This window comes from Alligator sinensis, unplaced genomic scaffold, assembly GCF_000455745.1.
Source record: "Alligator sinensis unplaced genomic scaffold, ASM45574v1 scaffold331_1, whole genome shotgun sequence".
In the NCBI taxonomy this organism is placed as follows: Eukaryota; Metazoa; Chordata; order Crocodylia; family Alligatoridae; genus Alligator; species Alligator sinensis.
In genome coordinates this window covers 1,044,189-1,069,650 of record NW_005842033.1, presented here as the reverse complement: position 1 = coordinate 1,069,650, position 25,462 = coordinate 1,044,189, and the positions used below count along the sequence as shown (strand labels likewise).

The window sequence follows — 25,462 nt, the reverse complement described above, 5'->3', positions numbered from 1 at the left end:
TGAGTTCTTGTTATTGCTTAATACATCTCAGAAACCATCACCAGCATATATTTTTTGTTGCCTCTTAAAATTAACAGAAAATGTTGTAATATACAAGTGGAAGACATAGGAGGAATTATATTGGTGTTTTCTTTGCAGATAACCTCTCCCAATGTGCTCTTCTTTACAAATACTACATTATACCTAATATTCAGAGTTATAGTAATGAAACCACAGTGTGTCAGTACATAGGTCTGAATGACTGGAGTAAAACCAGTTTGGAAAGCTGTAGAATGATAGGTAATAATTGAGGCCAACTAACTTATCCTTTTTTATTTGGGGAGACCAGTCCATAAAACAACTGCAGGTTACATTGGCACCAGTTTTCTGATCTTGATTGGAAAGATTATTGACAGCTCCCCATCCCTGCAGGGATATATCAGAATATCTCTGTTTGTTAATTTATTAATCATATTGTCCCAAATACCTATAAAGTTGCTTCAAGTGCTGTGTTTCCACTAAAATTTCTGATTCCTCTAGAGAGCTAGGCTATGGGTGAACAGGGTTAGCTTCTGAGTATCCCTACGTCTCTAAAGTTAGGGTGACCATATTATTTTGAGGAAAATACGTTACGAGGGGGGGCAACATATACGCTCACACATGCACACACGCCTGCTCCACTCAGGTGCCCAAGCCCCGGTCCCAGCCTGCTCCCCTGGCCTGCTCTGCCCCAGCTGATCCCCACCCCAGGGAGGAGGAGCGGTGCTCAGCCCGGCCTGCCCCCACCAGCCTCTGGCAGCTGCTCAGGAGGTGCTGGGCCAGGCACATGCAGGTGGGGTGGCACCACCAATATGGGACTTCCACTTCAATTTTAGCCAACCAGTTGGGATGCCGGGATAGCCTGTGAAATCAGGGCCATTTGCCCTGGCCAAACCCTACATGTTGTACATCATTTCTTTCAGTGATTTTTTTTTTTTTTTTTTTTTTTTTTTTATGGAGATAGGGAGAGAAAGATTCAGAGAAGAGATTTTATAATATTATGTTTTGCAGATCTGTTGCTGGGTAGTTACAGTAATATTGCTATACTGTACTGTCATCTGGCTGTTTCTAGGATCCATACCCAAGTGGGACAAAATGGGTTGAAATTTATTAACGTAGAATTTGAAAATGTGTATAGGTCTATGCTAGAGAAAGAAAGTGTTCATACCAGGTCGTTATGGCATGAAGTCAAACATTTGGGTTATGAAAACCTCCTAGAACACAGTGAAGCTCTTCCCTCTGTATATTTGCATACAGCATTACAGCAGAGACAGCTGAAAGATGCATTTTCTCCACAGGGCTGGAAATGAGGGATTTGCAAAATCTGCAGAATCCTTCAGGCAAGAAAAAAAAAACCCAAAAACAAACCCCTAATATCAGTGGCAGTGCACTGTCTCTTGCAAGAGTCCTTTTCAGATTTCAGGTGTGGGCAGTTGTGCCTGCCTGCATACTCTGTGTGTTGGTGTCATGAAATAGGGCTTGGTAATAATGTAAATATTGACAAACTCTTTATTCAAGTGGGAGTAAGCAGGCAGTAGGCAGAGTTATAAATATCTGTATCTTTCTGTCCGTCTGTGCACTCAAACGCAGACATGTTCAGAGACAGCTACCTCCAGCTAAAATCTAAAAAGAACCCTTGCAGGAGACAATGAACTTCTCAAGGAACTTCCTTTGTTCACCCGATTCTACAGACTCACCATAGAAATCATGGAAAAGCTTTGTTCTTTGAAGCACGACTGCCTGCTTAGTTGTGTTGTAAATTATACGTAGCGTGAAACAAGTGAAATGTGGAAATGAGCTGAGTTTTTCACATCATTCTAAACCATCTCCCACTTAAACAAGACTGGTCATCTCTTAAAAGAGCCCAGGGGCTAGAATAGTAGAAAATATGATACAGGGTGGGACTTGGTCAAGAAGTGGCATAGAGCAGTGGTTCTCAACTTTTTTGTACCAGGAACCATTTTTAAACATTGGCCAATCCCAACCCAGTGCCCCTCACTCCTGACCCACTGCCCCCTGGCCCCAACCTTCCCACTGTGTGGAGCAGGAGTGGCATGAGGGGTCCCAAGCAGCCCCTTGCAGGCTGGAGCTCTGCCAGCCTGCAGGGGAAAAGCCACGGTTTCCCACTTTTTCTCCTTTAAAGGAGAATCCATTTTTTAAATTTGTTGATCTGTTTTTAAGTTTGTTTGCAACCCTTTCGTATATTCTTGCAATCTACTTTTGGGTCGCAACCCACAGGTTTAGAAACACTGGTTTAGAGTGTATCAGCACAATTAGTTGTGCTGTGCAGCCCTTGCATAAACTCCCAAGCATTTTAGAAGGAAACATTGTCTGGTACTCCTCCTTTATTTAATTTAACAGTGTCAGGAGTTTCTGTATAATGAATCTTTATTTTCTGGGTTTTAAATCTTACTTTAAAATATACATTTAGACTTGAGGCTGAATTTGGCCATACGGGACTACAATTTGTATTTGTGTGTGAACAGGCTTGCACACATATCTGTCATTTTAATATATTTAAGTGGATAGAAATGCAGGAGAGAGAAAGACATTTACTTTTGGGGAATTGTGTTTTTTTCTCCAGTGCATTCTTCTAAAGTTAACATTTCATTTTAAAAGAAAATTGCACCCATTTTGCATGCATGACAACCTGAAAGCTCACACAGTGAGAAGCACTTCTTACCTTCTGTAAGCTGTGAAAAGTTTTCAGATTATACTGTCATTTTAGAGCTTGCTGCCACACTGCTGAAAAGCAACATGATTTGTGACATAGTTCAAGAACCCAGTATGAAAATCTGTAAACCAATTTCCATTCTGCTGTTATACTGGTTTAAAATAAGAATTTTACTGTGTAAAAATGAAAACCTTTCATTTGAATATTAAATCTGAGCATTCTAACAGTGAACTAGCATAAAAGCAGAATAAAAACTGGTTTATTACCCCCTATATTAGATGTAAGTGGAGATAAAATTTGCTATATATAATACTTTGTATTTCCTACCTGGTGTGTGAATAAAGAAGCTTGTGACATCAGTCTGAAATTAATGCTGATGAAAAATAGAATCATTTTGTTCTTACTTAAGTGAATAGCCCCATGGCTCTACTTTGTTCTAAGTATTCAAAGTTATAAGGTCATCCCTAGGTTCCCATTTGAGAATCAAATATTTAGGAACATGATTTGCTCTCTCATTGACCCTCCTCCTTTTAGAATTTCCTTCTATTCAAATAATCTTTGAAGTAGAAACAATGTATTGTTTAAATATTTTTAAAATGAAGCTTTAAAAAAAGACAAAATGCAAGTGCATAACAAATGCACCTTGGAATGAAACAGAGAGCTGATATCACAACTATAGGCAACATTATTTACCCTGTTCATTCACAGCTTAACCTACAAGCCTTATGCCAGAGCACTCCTTCCATCCTTTCAAAACCAGCAAACCAAATTAGGCCTATTGACTACAGAGGGAGTTGCACCATATGGCTGAACTGGGTTCAGTAATTTTGTTATTGCACCTTATTTCAAAATATGAAAGATAATATTACATATCAGTAGGGAGGACTACTGTAAATAAATTAGAAGTTCAGCTACCAAGGTGGGAAGCTTTTCAGGAGGCTATCTATTTAATTAAAATTAATATCCATCCACTTGAAAAAATAAGAACAATGGCTCATGGAACTGCCGGATCACCTCCTCTTGGCTTGGATTCTCTTTCCTCCTGGCTCTTCTCCAGAGTTGCATTTTCAGTCAGAGACCAGAGGGAGACTGGGAGCCCTTCATATTTTCCATCCTAGGCTGTACAAAGTGATTGGTGGCAGTACTTTGTGTGAGCTGTCATTTGCATTCTGGGCACTATAATGAGTTGAAATCACCACATGTTGGATGTCAGCACTCTTGTGTGTTGCAGTCACAGTGTCAAGCCCCCATCAGCACCATAGGAAGTACATGACTCTAGGAACCTTGATATGGGGTCCTCATTTAGGGTTAGTTTGATGCTTATTTTAAAGTAATCTTTTCTAAAGGCCCCCAGAAATGTTAAAAAGGGCAGAGGAGTGGGCAAGTGTGCTGTAGCATTTTACTACAATCAGGAACAAAGCTTCTTATACGGTAAATGAAGAATAAATTGTTCTCCCTTAGAAATGTATGTATACAGCTGTTTCCCATACACAGCTCCCTCTCACTTAACTGAATGTCAGAATGTGCCTGTCATGTCTAGTCCTGAATTACTCCATCTTCAGTAGGGGCAAATCATATACCCTCCTCTGCAGATCCAGGGGGGGATGCTGCAACAACCAGTACAATTCTGCTGAATGAAAAAGTGGCATAGATCTCAATTCACAGGGGCCTGCATACAAAGCAAGGTGTGGTTAATGGATCTGGGCTGATAAGCCCACTTCCACATAGTTCCATTGGATGTTTCCTCTCCCTCCCCTTGTAAGAAAGGAGGAGCAACATAATAGGGTCACTGCGGCCCTCCAGCTCAGGAAGAATAGTAACGACACAGGAAGCTTCTTCCCTTTCTACTGCAGTGATTTCCCCAGCTACATGAAATTGGGCTCTGCTTGTGCATATATCCTTCCTATGCTCTTTTTTTTTCCCTGCACAGAATATATGTAAATGACTATATTTTGTCGTTCTTTTTCCCTCTTGCAAGTGAGGAGAGTGGTAAGCCATGAATAGTACTTGAATTAGCTGAGACAGCTGATTTGAGAGCTCACACAAAGCATTGTCATCAATCATGTAGAGTAGACTCCTCCTCCTGGCTATCTTTGTCTGTCACTGATGGGAAGAGTAGGTAAGGCATAGTAACATACCTTTGCCCAGTTTGAGCACTGCTCCCAAAGGCAGTTGGTTGTCCTAGCTTCTGCTTTGGACAGTCCCCTGTTCAGTTCCTATTCTAAAGCATTACTTTGGTCTTCTACTCTATTTTGGGGTGTTGTTCTTCTATTATTAAAAATGGTGAAAAAAAGATGTATTTTAAATATAGTTTAATTTAAAATTGTAAAGCACTTTAAGATCTGTGGATGAAAAGCACTGTGTAAGAGCTAGGTATTATTAACATGACATGAGGCAATATCCAAAACTTGCCTTCTGGGATCCAAAGCTCATATCAGTGAAAGAAACATAACAATAATGAAAATGGGGAGTTTGGGCCCTTTATTTAAAATCAGATAAACTTGCAGTATCTGGACAGAATGTACTGTTTGTGCCTGAACTAGTAGCCTTCATTCCTGACTGTTGTGTGATAGCTTTAGTTTGTTTGACATCTTCTCTTTTTCATTGTTGTGAGTTTCTTACTTTCTTTTCCCTTCCTCTCCCACCCTTCCCCCAACTCTTTTTCTTTTTGTGCTTTAGAAGTCAAGTTCCTCCACCACGACTGGAGAGAAGATCACAAAAATCTATGAGCTGGGAAATGAGCCTGAGCGCAAAATGTGGGTAGATCGATACCTCACCTTCATGGAAGAGAGAGGCACACCTGTGGCCAGTCTGCCAGCTGTGGGCAAGAAGCCACTAGATCTGTTCAGACTGTATGTCTGTGTCAAGGAGATTGGAGGCTTAGCACAGGTAAGAGGAAAGGGTTGCAAGCAGAAAGTCCAGAAGCTTAGGTGTGCATTCCTTCTAGAGTATTTTCTTTTTGTTGCAGCATTATAAGTTCATCTTGGCACCTAAAAGGAAGTTGACAGAAAAGTTTCATTATAAATATTACCGTAATTTTTGTGTGAAGTTCACTGTAGGCAGCATATTTGCCTTAAAAATGCTCTGTGGATCAATGGTGATCAGTGCCAGAAATGGCCTAAGCTGTTCAGGGAAATCTAATAGTACTTGTAAGACAGGATGAGGTGAAAAGACCATCAGGTGAAAGATAAGACTCAGTAAGAGAGAAGAAGATCAAAACAAGAGATGCATAGAGAGTCTGACATTCATCCATCGTAGACAGGCGTGGTACCTCAAAGGAAAAGCCAGTTTGTCTCTGGGGAAGTGACAGGGATATTTACAAGCCTTGTCCCAAATCCCTTCTCTCTCCCTCTCTCTTTACCTTGTATACTCATCACTTGGACAAGAACTTTAGTGTCCTGTCCCTGTCTCCTTGCATCCCCTTACCCCACTTAAGGCCCCACTCTCCCCATTTAAGAAATACCTAGAATATATTTCACAGCGTCTCAATCTATATAGATATGGTAGTAATCCATGTTGGGGAAAGAGAAATCAATCCCCAACCCATGAAGAAGACCCTGTTACCTGTGTGATCCTGTAGTATTGCTCACAGCCACAGATTATTTAAAAATTAAAATCTTATTAAGGGGACAGGCAGAGACAAACAGTGAGTTGCCCGTGAGCCAGCAGATGGTGGTGGCCCCTGATTTAATCCTAGGGCAGGAGAAGAGAATGGGGGAAAGGCTCCAAATAAAAAAAGGCAAATGGCAGACATACTATCTGTCTATCTCCCCCTTCAAGTAAATACGACACACCCCAAGCCCCTGTCCCCCGTTAAATATTATGTCACAGCTGGGAGAATCTGTGGTTCATTTCCCACCTGTAAATTAGTAATATTTGTCTGACTTAGAAAGATGTGACTATTAATTTATTTAGGGTTCTATCCCAGTGATGACAATACAGTAGACTGAGCCTTTAATGTTTGTGCAGGGCTTTGAACAGCAAAAACACTAGCGTAGACACATGATGCTTAGTAGTAGCATTATTGGATTAGGACTTCAGAACCTTCTGTACTTCCAGCTGTCTCAGGAGAGCGTGCTCTCTCCCCTCCCTCTGAAGGCCCAATCCAGCTCTCCACCAAATACTGCCTGTGGTGGTAAGAGCTCTCAACACAAGTAGAATTGAGGGGTAGGGAAGGATGAAGGTGATCAAGATTTGCAGATCAGACCCCAAGTTATTAGCTAGGGCTGGATGCCAAATTTATCAGGCCCTCCAGGTCAGATGAATAGTCCATTCTGGGTTGGACCCAGGCTGATTGTGGCCCACAAGCCAGCTGGATCCAGTATGTGGAGCCAGTCTGGCCCAGGCACTGCAATGAGTGCACACCAGACCAGACCTGCACTCCATATGGAGTGTGCATCGCAGCCCATGGCTATGCAGCATGTGGGTCCATGCCAAGGCCCATGGGCCATATCTTTAATACGCCTGTGCTAGACACCCAAGGCTAATCTATGAAATCCGAAATTACAAGCATGTTAGATCAAATTGGGTTCGTAGAAAGTGGGCCCTGCTTAATCCTTCCATTAAGTGGTCCTAGAAACCCTTTTCCAATAATTATTAACCCTTTTTTTACACCACAGTAAAGGTATATAGTCTTTGATATATTCATTCAATTAGACAGTGGCCCTTCTGCTCTAAATGATGTTCATTGCTGATGTAGAGGAAGAAGGAAAGGCCAAATAAAGTGCATCTTGTCCCTTACTGACTGCTGCATATGGATGAAAGCTGGGATTGTGTTTTGACTTCTGCAGTAATCAGCTGGTGCCCACCCAGGAGCATGAAGATACTTGCACACATCATAGGTCATAATATTATGGAGCTGCATTTTTAAATCTAGCTTGCAGCCTTTGATTCTGTCTAGAGTACACAATAAGTTAATATTTCATTAAAATGAAGTTAGGGGGGTTGGAATTTAATATCCTAAAAGGCTGTGATATACGTTTGTAATATAGGTTTCTTCCTGTTCATTTTTTAAACATGTTTCACTAGGGGCAGATGAAGTCCAGCCTGTGGGCCAGACTGGGCCCCTGGCAGACTCCATTTCCCAGAAGCCCCTGCCTGCATCGCTGCAACCAGTTTCCATGGAGACCCTAGGAGTGGTGGGGCTAGGCCCCAGCAGCACTGGCAGGGTGTGCAGCAGGGTGGGAAACTGCTTCAGAGCCAGGATTTTGCAGTGGTGACAGTGTGGACCAGAGCTGGAGCAGAGCTACGATCTGCTGCCTGCATCCTCCGGCAAGAGCGTGCAGGCAGCGGGTCACAGCTCTGCCCCAGCTCTGGTCACCACTATCAAATCCTAGCCCCAGAGCAGCTCCCTGCCCAGGTGCATACCCTGCCGGTGCTGCTGGGGCTCATCTCCATGGAAACCCTGGCCCTGCGCTGTCACAGCCCTGCCACTCCTAGGGTCTCCGTGGAAACCAGCCACAGCAATGCAGGCAGGGACTGCTGGGAAATAGAGTCCAGTTGCTGGCTAGATCTCCCATTTTGTCCACCCCTGCTTTAGGCTCAGGCTTATTTTCTGGTGTTGACCTGTACATATCAGCAGTAATTGGATGCTTTCCCACTCGCATTTAAGATACATTTTTGTTGATACTTCATGGTGAACATATATACATGTTTTGCCTGATGGAGACAACAGAGAAATGCACGGGTTAATGTAGTAGGACTTATTTAAATGTACCAGGTGGTGCTGTCATGAAAAATAAGGTTGCCCATACCACGGTATTCCACACTTCATGACCTCTGCCCTGTCAGGCACAGGGCAGTGTTGTGCAGTAGAGGGGTGTATGGCATCAAGGAAATGGGCATCAAGGACTACGCAACTGGGTTTCAAGCCTCAAAAGTGGCAGTTTTTGAAAATCATTTTCTCTTAACACCTGAATTACTGTAGATGTACACAGGGAAATACAAACTTCCCTTCGCCATGCTGGTCTGCATGTTATTAACACAGTTACTAAGAAACCCTTACTGACTGGCAGCAGTCACAGAATTATTAAACACAAAGAGAGAAACGTTATAAATATCTCCTTGGCTGGCATACAGGTGTTTGCAGCAAATACGACGAATAATAACCATTGTAGTTCTGCCAGCTAGGATGAGGTCACAAAATCTCCTGCTTCAGGATGTACACTGATCTCTGCAGCATTTACAGCAAGTTTTACCCCCAAATAAGATGGGATTCTAGTAGTTGTTCACACTTTCAACTCCTTTTTGATCACTCAGTTGAGTGTGCTCAGCACTTCAGTGGATCATGTCTGGCATTGCACAACTGCCCTGGGGCATTGTGGAGGGCCTTTTCACCCTTGTTCTGAAGTAAAACTCTTGGTGCTGCTGAGCCAGGAGTCTCATCTGGTAGAGCACAGCACCCTTCTTCTTATCATAAGTCTGTTCTTGAACAACACAGGAACACGTCTTTTCAGGACTCTGGCTTGCACAGCACAGTAGCATTCACACAGCAGCTGTTGTCATCTGAGCTGTAACACAAAACTCCATTGAACTGTCCCGGTGTGTTGAGAGTCAGTTTAATTATTTCATAAGGGTATTCACTTGACTCTGCATCTAGTTTTGCAAAGTGATCATTGATCAGTCCCACAAGGAGCCCTATAAGTGAAAGGACTTGAACCAAGAATTTCAGGCTGAACTATCTGACAGTTGGGGGCTGTTTCAGAGGAAAAATTAGTTTTCATATCAATGCTCAAACACTTAAATTGCAGAATAACAGTGTTATTGCTTTTTAAATTAGTTTTTAGAAGCTGATTTTTAATTAGAATGGGGTGGGTGCTTGTGTGTGTGTGTTGGAGAAAGTGAGTGAGTGTGCATTTGCTTGGAGATAAATTGCTAACTGAACAGCACAAGCCCTGGAAGAGTGCAAAGCATTTAGAAGATGCACCATGCAGAAGACTCAACAAGGAAAGCTTTTTATGTAGCTATCAGCAGGTTCCTTAATGGTTTTATAACTGTAAATGCTGTCTATGCATTACTGAGTGTGGGAGTAATGAGCATTAGTTAAAAGAGGCAAATAAAAAAAGTAAACCAAGACATTAAGTGCTTTTTTTTTCCTTTCTTTTTTTTTTTTGTCTCCTCCCAGCTTTAAACAAACCATTTTGCTGCAAACTAACAATTCTGCCATTTATTTTGCTAGGTTAATAAAAACAAGAAGTGGCGTGAACTGGCAACCACCCTGAATGTTGGTACTTCGAGCAGTGCAGCCAGCTCCCTGAAAAAACAATATATTCAGTACCTGTTTGCCTTTGAGTGCAAGATTGAACGAGGGGAGGAGCCCCCTCCAGAGGTCTTCAGCACTGGAGATACTAAGAAACAACCTAAGATTCAGCCGCCATCTCCTGGTAAGTAGGAGAACTGCAGCTTCTTATAGCAGCATTTTTAAAAATGCAGCTCTTTTAGACAAATCTTGCATCTCTCAACCTTCCTTCCCCAGCAGGCATTTTAGGAAGATCCCTAGCTAACCTTAGATAACTTAGTTGAATAGATGCATCTGGGAATTTCACTTGTGTGACTGAATGGGCTTCAGGCCTGTGTCAAAGTTAGCTGTGAGAAGCAGACTGCAGAACTATGTATTGCTTGCTCAGATACATGCACAGGCCTGTGCACTTGTACCTCCTTAAGTATTTGCATGTCATGTCAGTCTGAAAAATAGCAAGACCCTAAGGGTTAAATTACTAAGAGGTAGCAAATAACAATGGCATTCTGCAGGGATATGCATGCATGCTCTGTAAAATGTGCATGTCCCAGTACTGCAAAAATATATCCTGACTAAGGACCAGATTCTCCAACCCACAGTTTCATTAATATGAATCTGGAGTGAATTACCACATGCGTTCTGGCAGGTAGAAACACTAATCAGTTAGGGTTAAGATGGCAGCTCTGGTCCAGTAAATGGAATACAGCCTGCTTCTCTGATACAGTTCTTTTTAAATGCAAATGGAGAGAGTTGAGAGAATACAGAGATTTTGCTCACTACTAGACTTTGTAGTTTGGAATGTATCACTCTCCTCTGCCATTGTCATTAATCTTGCATATTAGAATAATTGATATTGGCCCTTTCTGTGTTCTGTTTCTTATTGTCAGGAGGCACGTGAACTGAAAGCGCTTGATTTTGGCTTCTGTCTCAGCATAAACAGGATGGTGTTTGAAATAGACAAAGGGAGTGAGATTTTCTTGTTTTATCTGTATTCAACTTGAGACTCTTAATAGTTGACAACTGTTATTGGCATCCGATATAGAGAAACTTAAAGGAGTTACATGTTCAAGAAATGAAAGAGGGGGTAAAGGACATTATTGTTCTGTAGCGTGTTTATTTCTTGGCTTCATTTGGAAAAAGACAGCAGAAATTGTCATTGTATGTATTTTCTGCCTCTGAAATCACACAAGGGTAGAAATGTTACAAAAGTGAATGGGAGAATAGGGGCTTCTCAGACTGTTTTGTAGAAGTATATTTAATACAGAATAATCTGGTTACATACCCTCCCATTCCCTATGTTGCAAGTCATCTCCCCTTGCTGGCAATACAATTCCATTCCTGTGAGAACTGCAGCATTTGCTTGCATTGACAGGTTATTTTAGGAAATTTTTTAACGTATCTTAGTTTCTTTTATGCATGTTAGCAGTCCAAAAGAAGGAGAGAGCAGCCAGTTCTCCACAGAATTTGCAGACTGCAGGCCCCAGTTTGGGGGCCTCTCTTACAGATATAAAAAGCACAAAGAGCTTTTAAGTTATGTAGTGCCTTCCCTGGCCAGGCAGGATTATTCATTGTAACAGTGGTTCCCAAACTGTGACTCTCACTAGTGCTCATGTACTTCTATAGTATTTTCCATTCAAAATATGATGATAAGGCTCATTATACCCTATTAAAAATTTAGAACATTGACAGCAGTTTAGCGGCCCAAAATATTTGGAAACCACTGTTGAAGGATGCTCTGTTGTGCTTGCTCCAGTGTGCTAATTGTCTCAAGTGACAGGACTGAAATGCCTTCACCTGTAGTGACTATTCCATAAACTAACATTGTTAGGAATTTTTCCTGATATTCATTTTCAATTTACCTTCTCTCATCACTAGCTGACCTCTTTAAAACACCTGAAATAATGCCTCCCCCTCTGTAATGTTTAACCCTTATAAAACCTTATGATTAGCTTGTGCCCCATCACTAGTTAATATGTCAGGCAAGTATCTCACTCTGAAAAGCAAGTTTGAGAGCTAAAAGGGGCCCAAGTGTTGTAAACAAGGGTATTCTGAGTATTTGAAAGTCTAAAGGAAGTATAAATTGGTCAGGACGTGCATTGTTATTAAAAATTAAATGCTCTTGGATTTGACTGCTTCGCCTACAGAGAGAGAATGGTAAATGGAGCTGAAGCCATTAGATGCGTTAGGGAGGAGGTTAAGAAAATACATCTATTTTTAAAATGAAAAAGCAGAACTAAAACTGAATGAAATATTTTGCTTCCCTCTTCCCTGCTCCCAATGTTGCCATTCAGTAATTTGGTTAGTGACATAGGGGGCAACTGCCATAAAACTTGCCTGAATTTTGAGATCTTGTTTTAAATATCGGGACCTTAAACAAAAGCAGAGAAACATTATGGACTACTCTGCTTTTATAGGTTCCAGTGTAGCTTGGAACTAGAAAAGAAAACCACAAAGTCCAAGTTTAAATTTAATCACAACGTTACATGCAGTTCAAACAAGCTGTCTATGAAGAGAACTGAAACTATTTTTCTAAAATAAAAACACAGCAGGGCATAGGGACCAGAAGAGGGGGAAGCGAGTAAAGATCTCAAGGTTTGTTTTGTTTGCTGGAAAAGAACTTGTGTCGCTGATTGGACTGCACTTCTGTATGGAGAAAGGCTTTCCCAGTGTGTATCGGCTTTAGTACATGAAATCCCGCTGAGGTGTAGATGCTGCAAAAAGCACAGGCCTGTTCTCTTTAACAGTCAGCCTTTTTTTTCTTTTTCTTTAGCTTATGGCAACATTAACGTTTTAACTACACAAAAGAAGTAGGCTTACAGATGTACTGTAGATAATCCATTCCTCTTTTGCTTTCAAATAGAACAGGAAATCGTAGACTGAAGAGTTCCTAGCTTTAAATGCTAAGGTCCCACTTGTGCAGCTGGTTCCATACAAGCAGGCCCTAGTATCCTTGCGGAACCCAAGTACATATGTGTATAGCCATTGAACTCTGTGGCTCGGGGCCCCATCCAGTCCTATATTCCTGTTTGTCACAGGAAAGGGAAGCTGGGCTTGGTCCATCCCTACAACCAGCTGAGGGTGTGAGCCAAGGACAAGGATGGGAAAGCAGCTTGAAAATCACTTATTTAAAAAAAAAATCCCAGGAAGCTCAGTTGCTCATAAGAACTGAAGGAACTTGAAAAGAGCAGGAAGACCTTTGCTGGAATTTCTGGGTGAAAGGAGAAACCTAGTTCATATGCAGGAGGTGGTGGTGGTATGCTGCCCCACTGGCTTATTGCATTGCATAAGGGGGTGAAATTCTGTTACTGCTTCCATTCCTTGCAGCTCTGCTGACTCAGGGTAGGTGGGGGATATAACTGAATGCAGAATTTCTCTCTCTGTGCTGCACTTGACTATCTAGGGAAAAGCCCTGCAGCTTGAATAGAGGGATTAGACTAGTTTAGCAAAGCAGCAGGTCAGTGGGCCTTGCAAACTGGTGATCTATACATCAGCCAATTGTAATTGCCTGTTTTAATGCACAGCATGCACATACATCTCCAATCCCTTCAGATACTCCCAGAGAAAGAAGGTGGCTCTGAATGTGTCAGATTTCTTTCTCTTAGGAAACAGCAGTTGAAAGGGTTTTGAGTGCATTGTATACAGTTTTCTTATGCTATCTTAAATCTGGCTAGCTTGGGTACCAACAACAGTAAAGACATGGGAGCCCAGTCTGTGGAATAGACTTAGCTACCTTAGGGCACTTTTACATGTACTCCGGGAGTGGGAGGGGGGCAGCACTTCAATTAGAGTGGCTCTGAGAGCTACTCTAAATTAAAGTGCTGCCGCCTCTTGTGATTCAGCATCCCCACACTTAAAAATGGCAGTGGGGCGCTTGAACTAAAGCAGTTGCCACGCTCCAACAAACTCAATTAATCAAGTCTGCTGTGAAGAGCTGGAATTCCAGCATGTCGGAGCAGCCTCCATGCTCGTGTATAGGTGCCCTTAGTGCTTACACAAGGTCCCTGTCAGGCTTGCATTCAAGTTACTAGCCTGTGCTGCCTCTTCTACACTGTTATTTCACTACGTAAATGTACCCTTATTAACAGAAAAGTGTGCTAAGGTGGCAAGCTCCTCACAAGCTTTCCATCTGTGATCATTATGCTCCCTGGAGATTCATGCAAAGAAAGTATTCCCCACCATAGCCTTAACAGTGTTTTGATATTCTTGACCAAAATATGTACCAATTCTGCCTATTTTTGCAGTAAACTCTAACCTGCAAATGATCCTGTTGGGTATCCATTATGCTAAACCCGGGATTGTCAGCCGGGGTTACACATACCCCCGGGTGTACTTGGAAGGCCCTAGGGGTTATGCATGGGTGGGCTGGGACGGAGCGTCGCCACCTACCACCCTGCACCGCTGCATCCCAGGAGCAGGGAAGGGGAGGGCAGCAGCACCCCTCTGCGGGCCATACAGGCACCACCCAGCCAGCCAGATGCGAGGTGGGGGCGGAATTCACACATGGCAGTTTCCGCTCCCACCCACCACCCTGCACTGCATCTAGGGGTGTGCCACCCTCCCGCTCGCTCCATGTCTGGCCGCACACACCCCCAGGCTCTGCAACCAACCGCCAGGGGTGCACTTATTAAGAGAGGTTGAAAACCACTGTGCTAAACCCTTAATGGCTACAAAGGAAATGGGTTTTAAAAGGCTTTCGACATTAAAAATCTATTTTCCACTGTTACACTGTGGGCACGTCTACACGTGCCCCTATGGTGCCATTGTTACTATGCTGTCATTTAGCACTTTAGGAGGTACTAAATGATGACACAGTAACAGCCATTACTGCACTGTGCCAGTGGCTCATGGTTATTTTCAGCCCCTACGTCGCTATAGCAAGGGAGCACATCGCTACAGCAACATAGCTGCAGCAGCACGGTTTGTGCTGGCCAACGCTATGTCGCTGTAGCATATTGCTCTGGCAACGTAGCATCTCGTATAGACACACCCTGTATGTTCTTTCACTGCTCCAAAATGCAGTGTCCTTAGCCACAGTACATCAGCTAGATGCACGTGGATCTCAAAATTATGACCACTAATTAGCCCATGTGTTTGAGGCTGAGTACTCATCATTGTGCTGGCTGAGAGTCTTCCACCGTTTCGCTCATACAGCATGAGCAGGACAAGTCCCCTCACAGCCGGGCGCCCCAGCCACAACCCAGAGCTTGGCCTTGATGATGTCAGTAATGCAAACCTGGAAAAGTTGGTGCCTGTGTTGCAAGAGGGGGAGAGCCACCGTTCCTGCGTTTCCTTGGCAGCAGAGAAACAAGACTTGGGGAGGAGGGGGGAGAAAAGCCAGTCATTCAATTAGTAAGTCTGTAACCAAAAACCCATCCATCTTTCCTGGCAGGTGGCTGACTGCATTTCTATTATTAGCTGACAGGTGATGTCACAAAACCTGTCATGTAGCCAACCGGGGAATCCCCAGTGGAAGATAAATGAGAGAGGGGTCCGGGTTATAAACAAAGGTGCCCTCGGGTTGACCTCCATTCACTGCAGACCTGTGACACATCCGCGAGCCCTCCCTACCCCTCCCCCACCCCGCCAGAATTAGGGCACTGGGTTCACGCTGTGTAAATTATCTTCCCAGCGTGGTGTCTGGCTGTTCAGTCTGAAGTATGTGAATGTACTTAACCTTCAGTAACCTTTCCATTGTTTACTTTAGAGTATACATTTGTAGCTTCTGGCAAAAGGTAGGGATATCCTAGAGAGCATGTCAGGCCTCATATTAATGGAGTTTCAAGAAGTTGCATTCATTTTTTTTTTTTTTTTTTTTTTCCTGAAGGAAAAAAATGCTGGCAAGGGGAAGACATTTTTTTGCTTAACTGCATACTTGAGCTATTGTAAATAAAGGGTCTTTCCTGCAGCCTCACTCACTGGCGGGCAGACCTTTTACAGGAAAAGTCATCGCGGTGCTGATCTCCTGCAGCTAAGGATGAAGTGGTCCATAAAGGAAGCTGTGAAGGAGCTTGTAGGACCTCTCCTTCCAATTGGCTGAAGATACTGTTTTATTTCACTTTTCTTTTATTGTTTCTGTTTTTTAAAAGCTTTTTTTTTTTTTGAGGAAAGCTGAGGTGACAAATGTTGTTCAGTGTCTGTGTGCACACGCACGCGCGCATGTGCGTATGCTGAAAAATTTCGTGTAACACAAACTGACTAGATACAAAAGAGTATTTTTTTTTCTAGATATCTGCAAGTCAGCTGCTTGGTCTCAGGTACTTCTAAATAAACACATACTGTTGTCTGAGTCCACCTTTTTAGCTCTCCATTGTTGTTGTTTTATAATACTAAAGGCAATAATGCAGCACTTGACAAACAAGGCAAGGTCCCCGTTTTCAAGGAGTTTACAATCGGGCTTGAGCAGCCACAGTAGAAACAAAATGATAAGCTGCAAGGTTGGATGTAGACAGTGTCAGAGAACAGATTAGCTTTGGGAATCTGAACAAAAGTGGGATTTAAAGAAGGATTTGAAGGAGGAGGACACAGCAGTTTTGCTACAAAGAAAAATGCTCAGTTTGTGATTTTTGTCCAGAAAAGTATTATGAATGATATGGGGAGGGGGGGAATAAAAAAAAAACCAAAAGGATATGTATATGTAAGCATTGTGGGACCGTGCATAACTTGTCTGCCTCACCCAACTCATGTTGAACAGAACACAGTATAAATAATATGGTGAAGGACGCATAAATATGTGCAGTCTCTCTTTCTCTGAGCATAGATATATAAACTATAATATAAGTATATAAAAACTATAATCCACAATTATTTATATTAAAAGAACTTATATTAAAAGTGCTTGACTTTGCACTCAAAAAATCTGAAATGCTGAAATGTTAAGATTGCCTGTGCAATCTTTAGTGTGACCGCCCACCCATATGTATTCTGGTACAGCTTTTAATCATACAACCACATACTACTTCTTTCCACAGACCCCCTATTCAGTTCAGTGCACCAAATGCAGGGTGCCCACTAAATGTGCAGCTAGTCAATATTTTGTTTTATCCTCATTGTTCAATATGCGGCTTGAGGCCTTATTTACAGTGCAGTGTTCAAACCCTGCTCAGAAGACAGAATTATTAATTTTCTCATGGGCTGTCTTCTGGCATTTATCACCCTGGCATCTGAAAGCTTCAAAGGCATGAATTAATTAATCTTCACAACACCCCTGTGAGATGAGAGGCACTGTGATCCCCATTTTTACAGATGGGGAACCAAGCCAAAAAGAGATTAAAGTAAAATATATCCAATAATTTTGAGAGGCCGACTTGCGACAGCTAAGGACCTGCCTTTTCAGAGGACTTAACCTTACAGTGCTTTCTCTGGTCAAAGCACAGCTCCCATTGACTTCATTGATAGCCCTGAGTGCTCAGCACTTTTGAAAATTGGAACCCCCGGTCTCAAATCAAGCGCCCAGCAGACAAAGACAGTCAGTGACCACCTGCAAAAATTCTGATTTAAATTACTGCTCCCCCTGGATTCACATAGGAAGTCCTGTGGCAAAGGCAGGGACAGCGCCTGCTTCCCCAGGGCTACATTTGGATTCCTTAACCGCAAGACCATCTTTTCTCTGCCTGCACTCCCTAGCTTTGCTTATGGCACAGCTTCCACCATCTGCATGGGTCCAGCACACAACAGCCTCTTTCACCTCACTCATCCTCAGACCAGAGCTATCCTGTGCAATGAATGAAGCAGAGGTCCCATAGAAGAAACTGTATTTGGTGAGGTAGTTAAAGACTGTATCATAAGAAAAAAAACCCCAGGAATTTGCTGATGGCAGAGGAATAAGTGATATTTGGGGGGTCTTGGGCTGACTACACCTAGTAAGCCCCACACCCGCATTCCCCATCTTCACTGGCTCCTTGTGCAGTCACCATATCCAGTCAGTTGCACTTCTTTCCCTTCAGCTGTCACCTCTGCCACAGTGGTTCCCAATCCCAATGTCTTTTCCCATCCAGTCCCAGTCTCTTCCCCAGAGCTTTTCATCTGATCTCAGTCCCCTATCCACACTTCCCTTCTTGGCTCACCATCTCCTTGCTCATCCAGTGGCAGCCTGCTCTCCCCCGCTCCCAGTGCCTTTTTCCTCACTTCCCCTTCCAAGTCTCCAGCAGAAGTCTGCTACCCCTAGGCTACTAGTCTCAATGTGTTCCCTCTACAGTCCCTGCCTGGCTTGTCTGTTGTTCCCACTGCATTCACTTTGGGCACTTTCCTCCTCTGCCTGTGCCCAGCAGGGTGTGTGTTGACAGTGCAGGAGAGAGACTCATTGCTATTAATTCAGTGTCCAGGCTTAGATCCATCCCAGCCTACAGTGGCCAAGCACTGAAATTACAAGGAAAGTCCTGTGCAGCGCCATGCCAAAGCGTGATCCGTGCAGGCAGGACCTTCATGGAATTAAGCTGTGACTATGCAGCATGTCACTACTGAGCATATGTAAACTATAATTTTTCAGAGGTGTGTAGCTTGTCCAGATTTTCATAAGGACAGCAAAAGGCACATCCCTGACATAAGAACCACCCACCTTCACTTCAGGGTGTGGATCCAAAGCCTAGGCCCTAGGGTCAGTAGAGCTTCTGAAAGGAAATGTTCTCAGAATTTTTTTAAATGGGAAAAGCAATTTTCCAAGCCATGTTAGAAATGGCTGAACCATTTTGGTGGATACATTAAAAAATTAGCATAAGGCAGAGGCCCAATATGGAAAATTTTACACCAGATGGCTAAAGTTTGAGGAAGTGATGGCAACTGAAAACCAGATCTTAAAATGGGAAGTGTTGGGCAGCCTTAGAATTGGGTAGTGCTGCTAGCTTCACCCATAATAACCAACATTTTGAGTGTTTAAATTATTCTGTCACGAGGAAGGTACTTTGTATGCTAACAGTGTTCATAAAACATAAATTAACTATTCAGTGGCATTCAGGTATGTGAAATAACTTGTTGATCTCTGGGTAATTCCTAGTAGACCAATTATCCATATCTCACATACCCGACTATGTCCTTGTTGGAAACCCATGGCCTAATAAGCATGGGGACTGAAATACTCTAGTATCTCTAGGAGTATCCTCTCCAGGTCAAGGTTGAGGCACGTGAACAAAGCACTTTTGGAAAGATTGCTGTCCCCATGCTGGCTTTGGCATTGGCCCTCTCGTTATACAACATGTTTAGCAGCTATTTGTAACCAGTCATTTTTTAGCAGGTAGAAACTTAGCTTGCAAGTTCTCAGCTGGATCTCTCTCTTTTCCTATTTTCAAATCAGACATGTTTTATATAAGAGGATTTTATAAAACAGTTATTTTATAATAAGAATACTGTGTATTTTTACAGTTCATAAATAGAGAAAATACGTTTTAACTGCTATCAGCTTTTTTTTTCCCCTTTAGATGAGAATTAAGTTCTTCTTGCCTGGGGTTGGTTAGGGAAGAATTTAATTGGTATTTAATGGCCCATCATGAGAGATTCTTGAAATATACTGGTGGAGGCAATTTCATATTTTATAATAAATATCATGGTTCCACGCTAGGTTGCATACCTGGTTTTAATTTATCAGCTCTGAAACATCTAGGACTTAACACAGAAATGGTTTCAGGTTTTTATACTTTTCAGGGAAGCAATCTATAATTTGCCTGTGAAGGGACTTGATCTTCTGAGGTCCCTTCCATCCCTAATGTCTATGCAGTCTATGAAGATCTTGAGATTTAAAGCCAGGGTACAAGCCCTGTTACTCAAGTTCTTTCATTTAGACAATAGCTTTGTTGTGAGCACGCACACATTTATTTTTGTTATCATGGTACGGGCATATCATTGTAAATACCCAAAGCCCCCAGACAAATATAATATTAGTATAATGTGGGTTTGGAAGGTGTGTATATTTCTTTGTTTACTATATTAAGTGGATCTGGATGTTCTTAACACCTTTTAGAATTTCATTACTATTGGGCATAAAACTAAACGCTATTTGAAAAGTTGAGGATCGGGGGATATCCTGATTATACATTTTGCTAACAGGACTGATTTCCAAATTTGGCAACCTACAATACAGAAGTAGATGAAACGAAACAGAAAAAAGTCAGTCTTCAAGCTAGGGTAAGATGCATCCATCAAAATACTGGAGGCTGCTAGGATTTTGGACCAGTCCTGACCTGCTGTCCCTGCTGTCCTTAAGCCTTTGTTGCATCTGTCCCTCCTCCTCCTCTCCCCCAGCAGCAGCATGCCCAGTGATTGAGCATGCAGGCAACAGCCAGGCACTAGGAAATGCTAACATAAGTCTGCAGCTAGGCAGTAAAAAACCTAAGGAAATGTACATTTAAAGCCAAGTTGAGCTTCTTTCTGAATCTTCTGGTGTTCTGTGCTTCTTCTTGTGGTGAGTCTTTGTCTCCAGCAACTAAATTAATTGATTTTGGTCCTGCAAGCCTTCCTCAGGTAGAATTCGCCTGGAAGTCAGTCGGGGCACTAGGCCTAGAGGTCAGGGCAAGTCAGATCCAAAGCTTCTGCTTGAATTCATTAATTCTCATCTAGCAGACTTTTTAAATTAAATTAGTTGGGAAAATATACTTCATGTAGTGAATATGTCCATCAGATATTCTTTAATAAGGAAACTGTATGTTCACTTAAAAGGCACACAGTAAATGTATTCCTGCACCAATTTCATATGATGTATTCATTTGACTAGACCTGATATATACCTACTTATTCTCATTAGATTAGAACTCCTCACAAAACTATTTTATGTTCATTATAATTATATTAAGAATACAGTCATTTACCAGGGTGAAACAGTGCCACAATACTGCCCACTATTGCTTTCTGAGGTCTCAGCACAATTGGTGCAGCAGATAAAATGGGTGGCTTTGAAGAGTTGTCTTATCTAATCACATGCACACAATGTATGCGTACCATTTCACTGAAAGAAGTACCTCCATGGGTAAGGCAACAACACTGCAAAAATACCAACTGCAAAAGTGTGGTATGAAAAAGTTCTTCAGTGTCCTCTCATACTGTACTTCCCTGACTCCTTTACCCATGTAATTTCTTAATGAGTCAAAGTTTACTGATGAGTTATAGTTTGCTCGTAGTAGCTAACTTTGACTGAGATATAAAACCAAAATCTTAACCACTTGATGTTAAACAGTCCATAACTTTTTTACAAGATTAGGGGAGTTAACTGCAATTTCCTATTACATATTTTGATAATTTTGAACTTGTTAATTGTTTTCTTCTTTTCTAATATTCCCTTTACTTTTTTCGAAAGGATACGATGTTGTTTTTTTTCCATCCTATCTAAAAAGTTACGTGAGCTTGCTGTGAATCAGCTGCTTCATTCCATCTCAGACATGGCTGCCCTTCAGTGGTAGATGAAATTATGCCATTACTCTGATATATTTATGTACCAGTTTAAGTTTGTAAAGTGTTGTTTTAGGCTGAAAGTGGCTTTATACATGTGTATGTGTTGTGGAAGTGATTATGTAATGAGGTTATACCATTTTAAGAAGAGCCTACAAATGTGTAAACCAGAAGTTAATTTTGTATCTCATGCCTGTGATTTAAATTAAAAGTCCCCCATTACCTAGATAATTTCCATTTGTGTTGCTGTAGGTACTGGGCTATTTGTAGTTTTAAAACGAATGGGAATTCCTCCACCACCTCTGAGGATGGTCCAGGAAAGCTGAAGTATTGAAATGCATGCTATAAGCACAGTGTTTGTAAAATAACCATCTTCTTTTCTTGATGACTACTGTTTCCTCAGTAATTGGCTCAGTATCTCTAATATTTCCTTATTTTTTTGTTTGCCAGCTAATTCCGGTTCCCTGCAAGGTCCACAGACTCCTCAATCTACTGGTAGTAATTCCATGACAGAAGTGCCAGGCGACTTGAAGCCCCCAACACCAGCATCAACACCTCATGGACAGATGACACCTATGCAGGGTGGCAGGTATAAAAGACACCAAGTGCTCCATTTCATGCTTTTTATCTTACTGTATAAAACTCTCCTGGAATCCTGTGTACAGTTCTGACTGCCCAGGCTCAGAAAAGAGGGATTCAAACTGGAACTTGTGCAGAGAAAGGTTAAGCTTTCTCCGTTCCCTTGACCATTCTCCTGTCTTCTCAGAGAAAGCTGAAAGAAGTTGTCTTGTTTAGTGTAGGGGAAACAATAGATGATATGGGATAACATGCCAAGAAGAAAACAAGGACAGTATTGGCACAAGGAGAAATGGATGTAAACTGGCTCTGTGTTAATTTAGGCTAGAAATTAGGAGGAAATCTCCAACCACCGCAGCAGTGAAATTCTGGAACTTCTTTCCAAGAGGAGCTGTGAAGGCAACAGATGGACTAGATTTAAGATTGTGTTTGTCTGGTTTATAAATGAAGTTATATGATACAGTGATTGCAGGAGGTAGTAGAGCATGCAGTTGATGAACATGGACTTTTCTTCCAACCCCACGTTCCAATAAACCACACAAATTTGCTGAACTGAGACATGAAGCCCTTGTTCTATATGTTTAAATATATTGTACCCCTTCCCACCCCCTCTACCGTGAGCTAAAGGAAGAATTTGGTTAGTTAAGAACATTTTAGTCTCAATTTAAAGGACCTTCAAATTTTTACTAAGCAGCAGCAAGCCAGGAGAGGGCACTCTTCTCATGTGTACTTCCACTGAAGGCTATAGCAGAAAAAATCCTGGTGACATCAGCGGAAGCAGCGTTATGTCCCAGACTGCAACAAAATCACTTCTTTCTGTTTATCTAGCATCTTTTTGGCCCACGGGTTCTCGAAGATAACTGGCTATATGCAGAGGTGGGAAGGGCTGGGACAACCATTATTTAAGTGTCTGTTACTCAGATTATTTGGATTTTCTTTCTCCTTTGTAAAATATTCTTCTTTGCCTTCAGAATCTGGGAATTATCAGGTCAACTGGTTTCCAGGCCAGATTTATAAGGGCTTTCATATAAAGAAGGCTTCAACCATAAATGTTACTACCTCTCCACAATAATGAGTGTTATGTAGGAGGTAAAACCAAATGCTGCTGTTTCGTTTTTCTCCTAATACGAGAACAAGGAGGTGCTTAGTGAAATTGAAAGGTAACATATAAATGTGAGAAAAAGTAATACCTGTTTTACACAACACGTATAATTAACCTGTGAAATGCATTGCCTTAGGGTGTTAAGGCAAGGAGGTCAGTAAGATTCTGAAATGGTTTTGATTATATGAATTACCTTCAACTGGATTAAAACATCTTTAAGTGAAAAGTAAAAAGCCAGCCAGGATTAGGAAGAAAGTGATTCAGTAATTATTTATTGTTACATTCTTTATCTTTGCTCTGAACCATTTTGTGTTGGCAACTGTCAGAGATTGAACAGTAGACTGAATGGATTTAGAGCCTGGACTGGTAGCACAGTTTTCTCATGTACTCCTCTGGTGTTAATCTCTCTCTTTTTCATCTGTTTAGGAACAGTGCAGTTAGTGTGCATGATCCTTTCTCTGATGTAAGTGACTCAGCATTCCCGAAGAGAAACTCCATGACGCCAAATGCACCGTACCAGCAGGGGATGAACATGCCAGATATGATGGGAAGGATGCCCTATGAACCGAATAAGGACCCTTTTGGTGGGATGAGAAAAGGTATTTATCACGTGGGGGTCTGCATGTGTTCTTCCTAGGTTTCATCCAAACAGGACGTTCTAGTTTTGTCAAGGTGTGCTTAGTGTTGGTCTTTTTGTATACCCTCTCATCTCCTTCATCAGTGACATCATATCCCTATAGTGAAAAAGAAGGTATAAATGCAGGTATATCTAAACATACCTTTTAACCACTTTAAAAAGAGTGGGGAGCTGCTCTATACAAGTGTACATCAGCTGATACAGTTTAACTCTTAGGACTGCATGTTCTTGTAGCAGTACCAGTTGGCTAAACTACTGTACATTTAACCCTGAATGCAAGGGAGTTAAAGTTGCAATTGTTTTGCTCCACTTGTATCACTCCAGAAGCATGCACTTGTAATAGTCGCATCCTAAGATCTTATAATCTGAATGTTTGATACTGATACAATTGCTGTCTTCCTGTACCCTGCATCTCTCTCTTATCTGCATGTTTCCCCGTCTCAGAGTCAGATTATACCATTGTAAACTTCAGGCTCTAGTAAGATCTGAAAGTGTCCCAGAAGTTTGTTTCGGCGATGCTCTATAGAACTTAAACTATACAGTTAAGGTTCATCAAGTTAAATGAGGGGGTTTGGACTCTTCATCCTCTAATAGCATTCTTCGTAGTAAACTGTGTTGCAAAATCGGTAGCGTTCCCAATTACAGCAGGAGACGAAGAGTCAGAATTCCAGATTCTGTCATGGCCATAGTACAGATTCACAGTACAGTCTTTGACGAGTCTCCTGCCCTCTTTGCCTCAGTATACATGGATGTAAAATAGATATACTTTTGAACTGGGTACTGAACATGTGTGTGTGCGGTTTAATTAATTAATTAATTGCTAAACACTTTGAGGTCCTCTGATGAAAGGTACCGCATAAATTGAAAGGGTTTTTTTAGAAAGCAGGAATAAAAATAACATTAAAGCTAACTCCAGTCCCCTGGGCACTTCTCTAGGGCCCTTTTGGTGAATTTTAAAGTACATTTTAAAAAAGGATCTTTTGAGTTGCTTCCTTACACCCTTGCATGCAGGAAAGAGTTGAGGGTATGAAGAGAGGCAGAGTTCTCTAGAGAGAAGAGCAGCTGGTGGAGGTGAAAGTAAGAAATAGCAGCTGAAAGAGAGCAGGAGGAGGTGATGGAGAAGAAAAGGACAAAAAGCGGGTGAAAAGGATAAATGAAGATGCAGTGGTGTCATAAGTTTTAAAAAAAAAGACAGTGCTGCTGATGTGACTGTTTAGCTCAGTGGCTAAAGGGCTCTACAGTGGGTAGAGAAAGCCCTCGTGTTTCCTTTAAATCCTGTACTATACAAAGGTACAGTGGAGTTTCAGGGGAAATTGAACTGTTTTTGACTTAAACTGACTGATTTCTAGGTCCACCCTGAGATCAAGTTGACTTACTGCACTTCGCCACTCGTTTTATACTTAGTCATAAGTGAAAATGAATGCTATCATTGCGCCTTAGTGTTTCTTGCAAAGGTGACCATGTCTTAAAACTACATCTTCCCTCTCCCCCCATGAAACTCAGATCTGTTCTTTCACACAGCGCATTCTATTGAGGAGATTGCTGCATCTGCAGGGCCATTTTGAGGAAGAGGAAATTGCAGACAAAACCTGGAAGCCTCTTTCAGGGTCTTCTGTAGCATCTTCAGATGCCATCCTGTAATGCAGGGGTCAGCAACCTATGGCCTGCGGGCCAAATCCATTCGGCAAAGAAATATTATCCAACACAGGGAATGAGTGTGTCGGAACTGTGCCATGCTGCCCATCCTCTGCAGTACTGCCACCACTGCCTGGCCTGCTGCTCCTCAGCACCTGAGCTTAGCTTATCCCTGCTGCACAGGGACTATGAGTATCTGGCTCCTGGCCATTT

The 25,462-nt window shown here is 42.0% G+C and overlaps 1 protein-coding gene across 7 annotated transcripts in view; it reads left to right on the top strand.

The window, feature by feature from the left end:
* Positions 1-25,462, top strand: part of ARID1B (AT-rich interaction domain 1B) — a 445,974-nt gene that overhangs the window by 402,989 nt on the left and 17,523 nt on the right. For all 7 annotated transcript variants that reach the window (XM_025202638.1, XM_014519339.2, XM_014519340.2 and 4 more), the window contains 4 exons: positions 5,372-5,581; positions 9,870-10,074; positions 21,750-21,888; positions 23,404-23,576. In XM_025202638.1, coding sequence (XP_025058423.1) covers positions 5,372-5,581; positions 9,870-10,074; positions 21,750-21,888; positions 23,404-23,576 — 727 coding nt within the window. The remainder of the gene's footprint in view (positions 1-5,371; positions 5,582-9,869; positions 10,075-21,749; positions 21,889-23,403; positions 23,577-25,462) is intronic.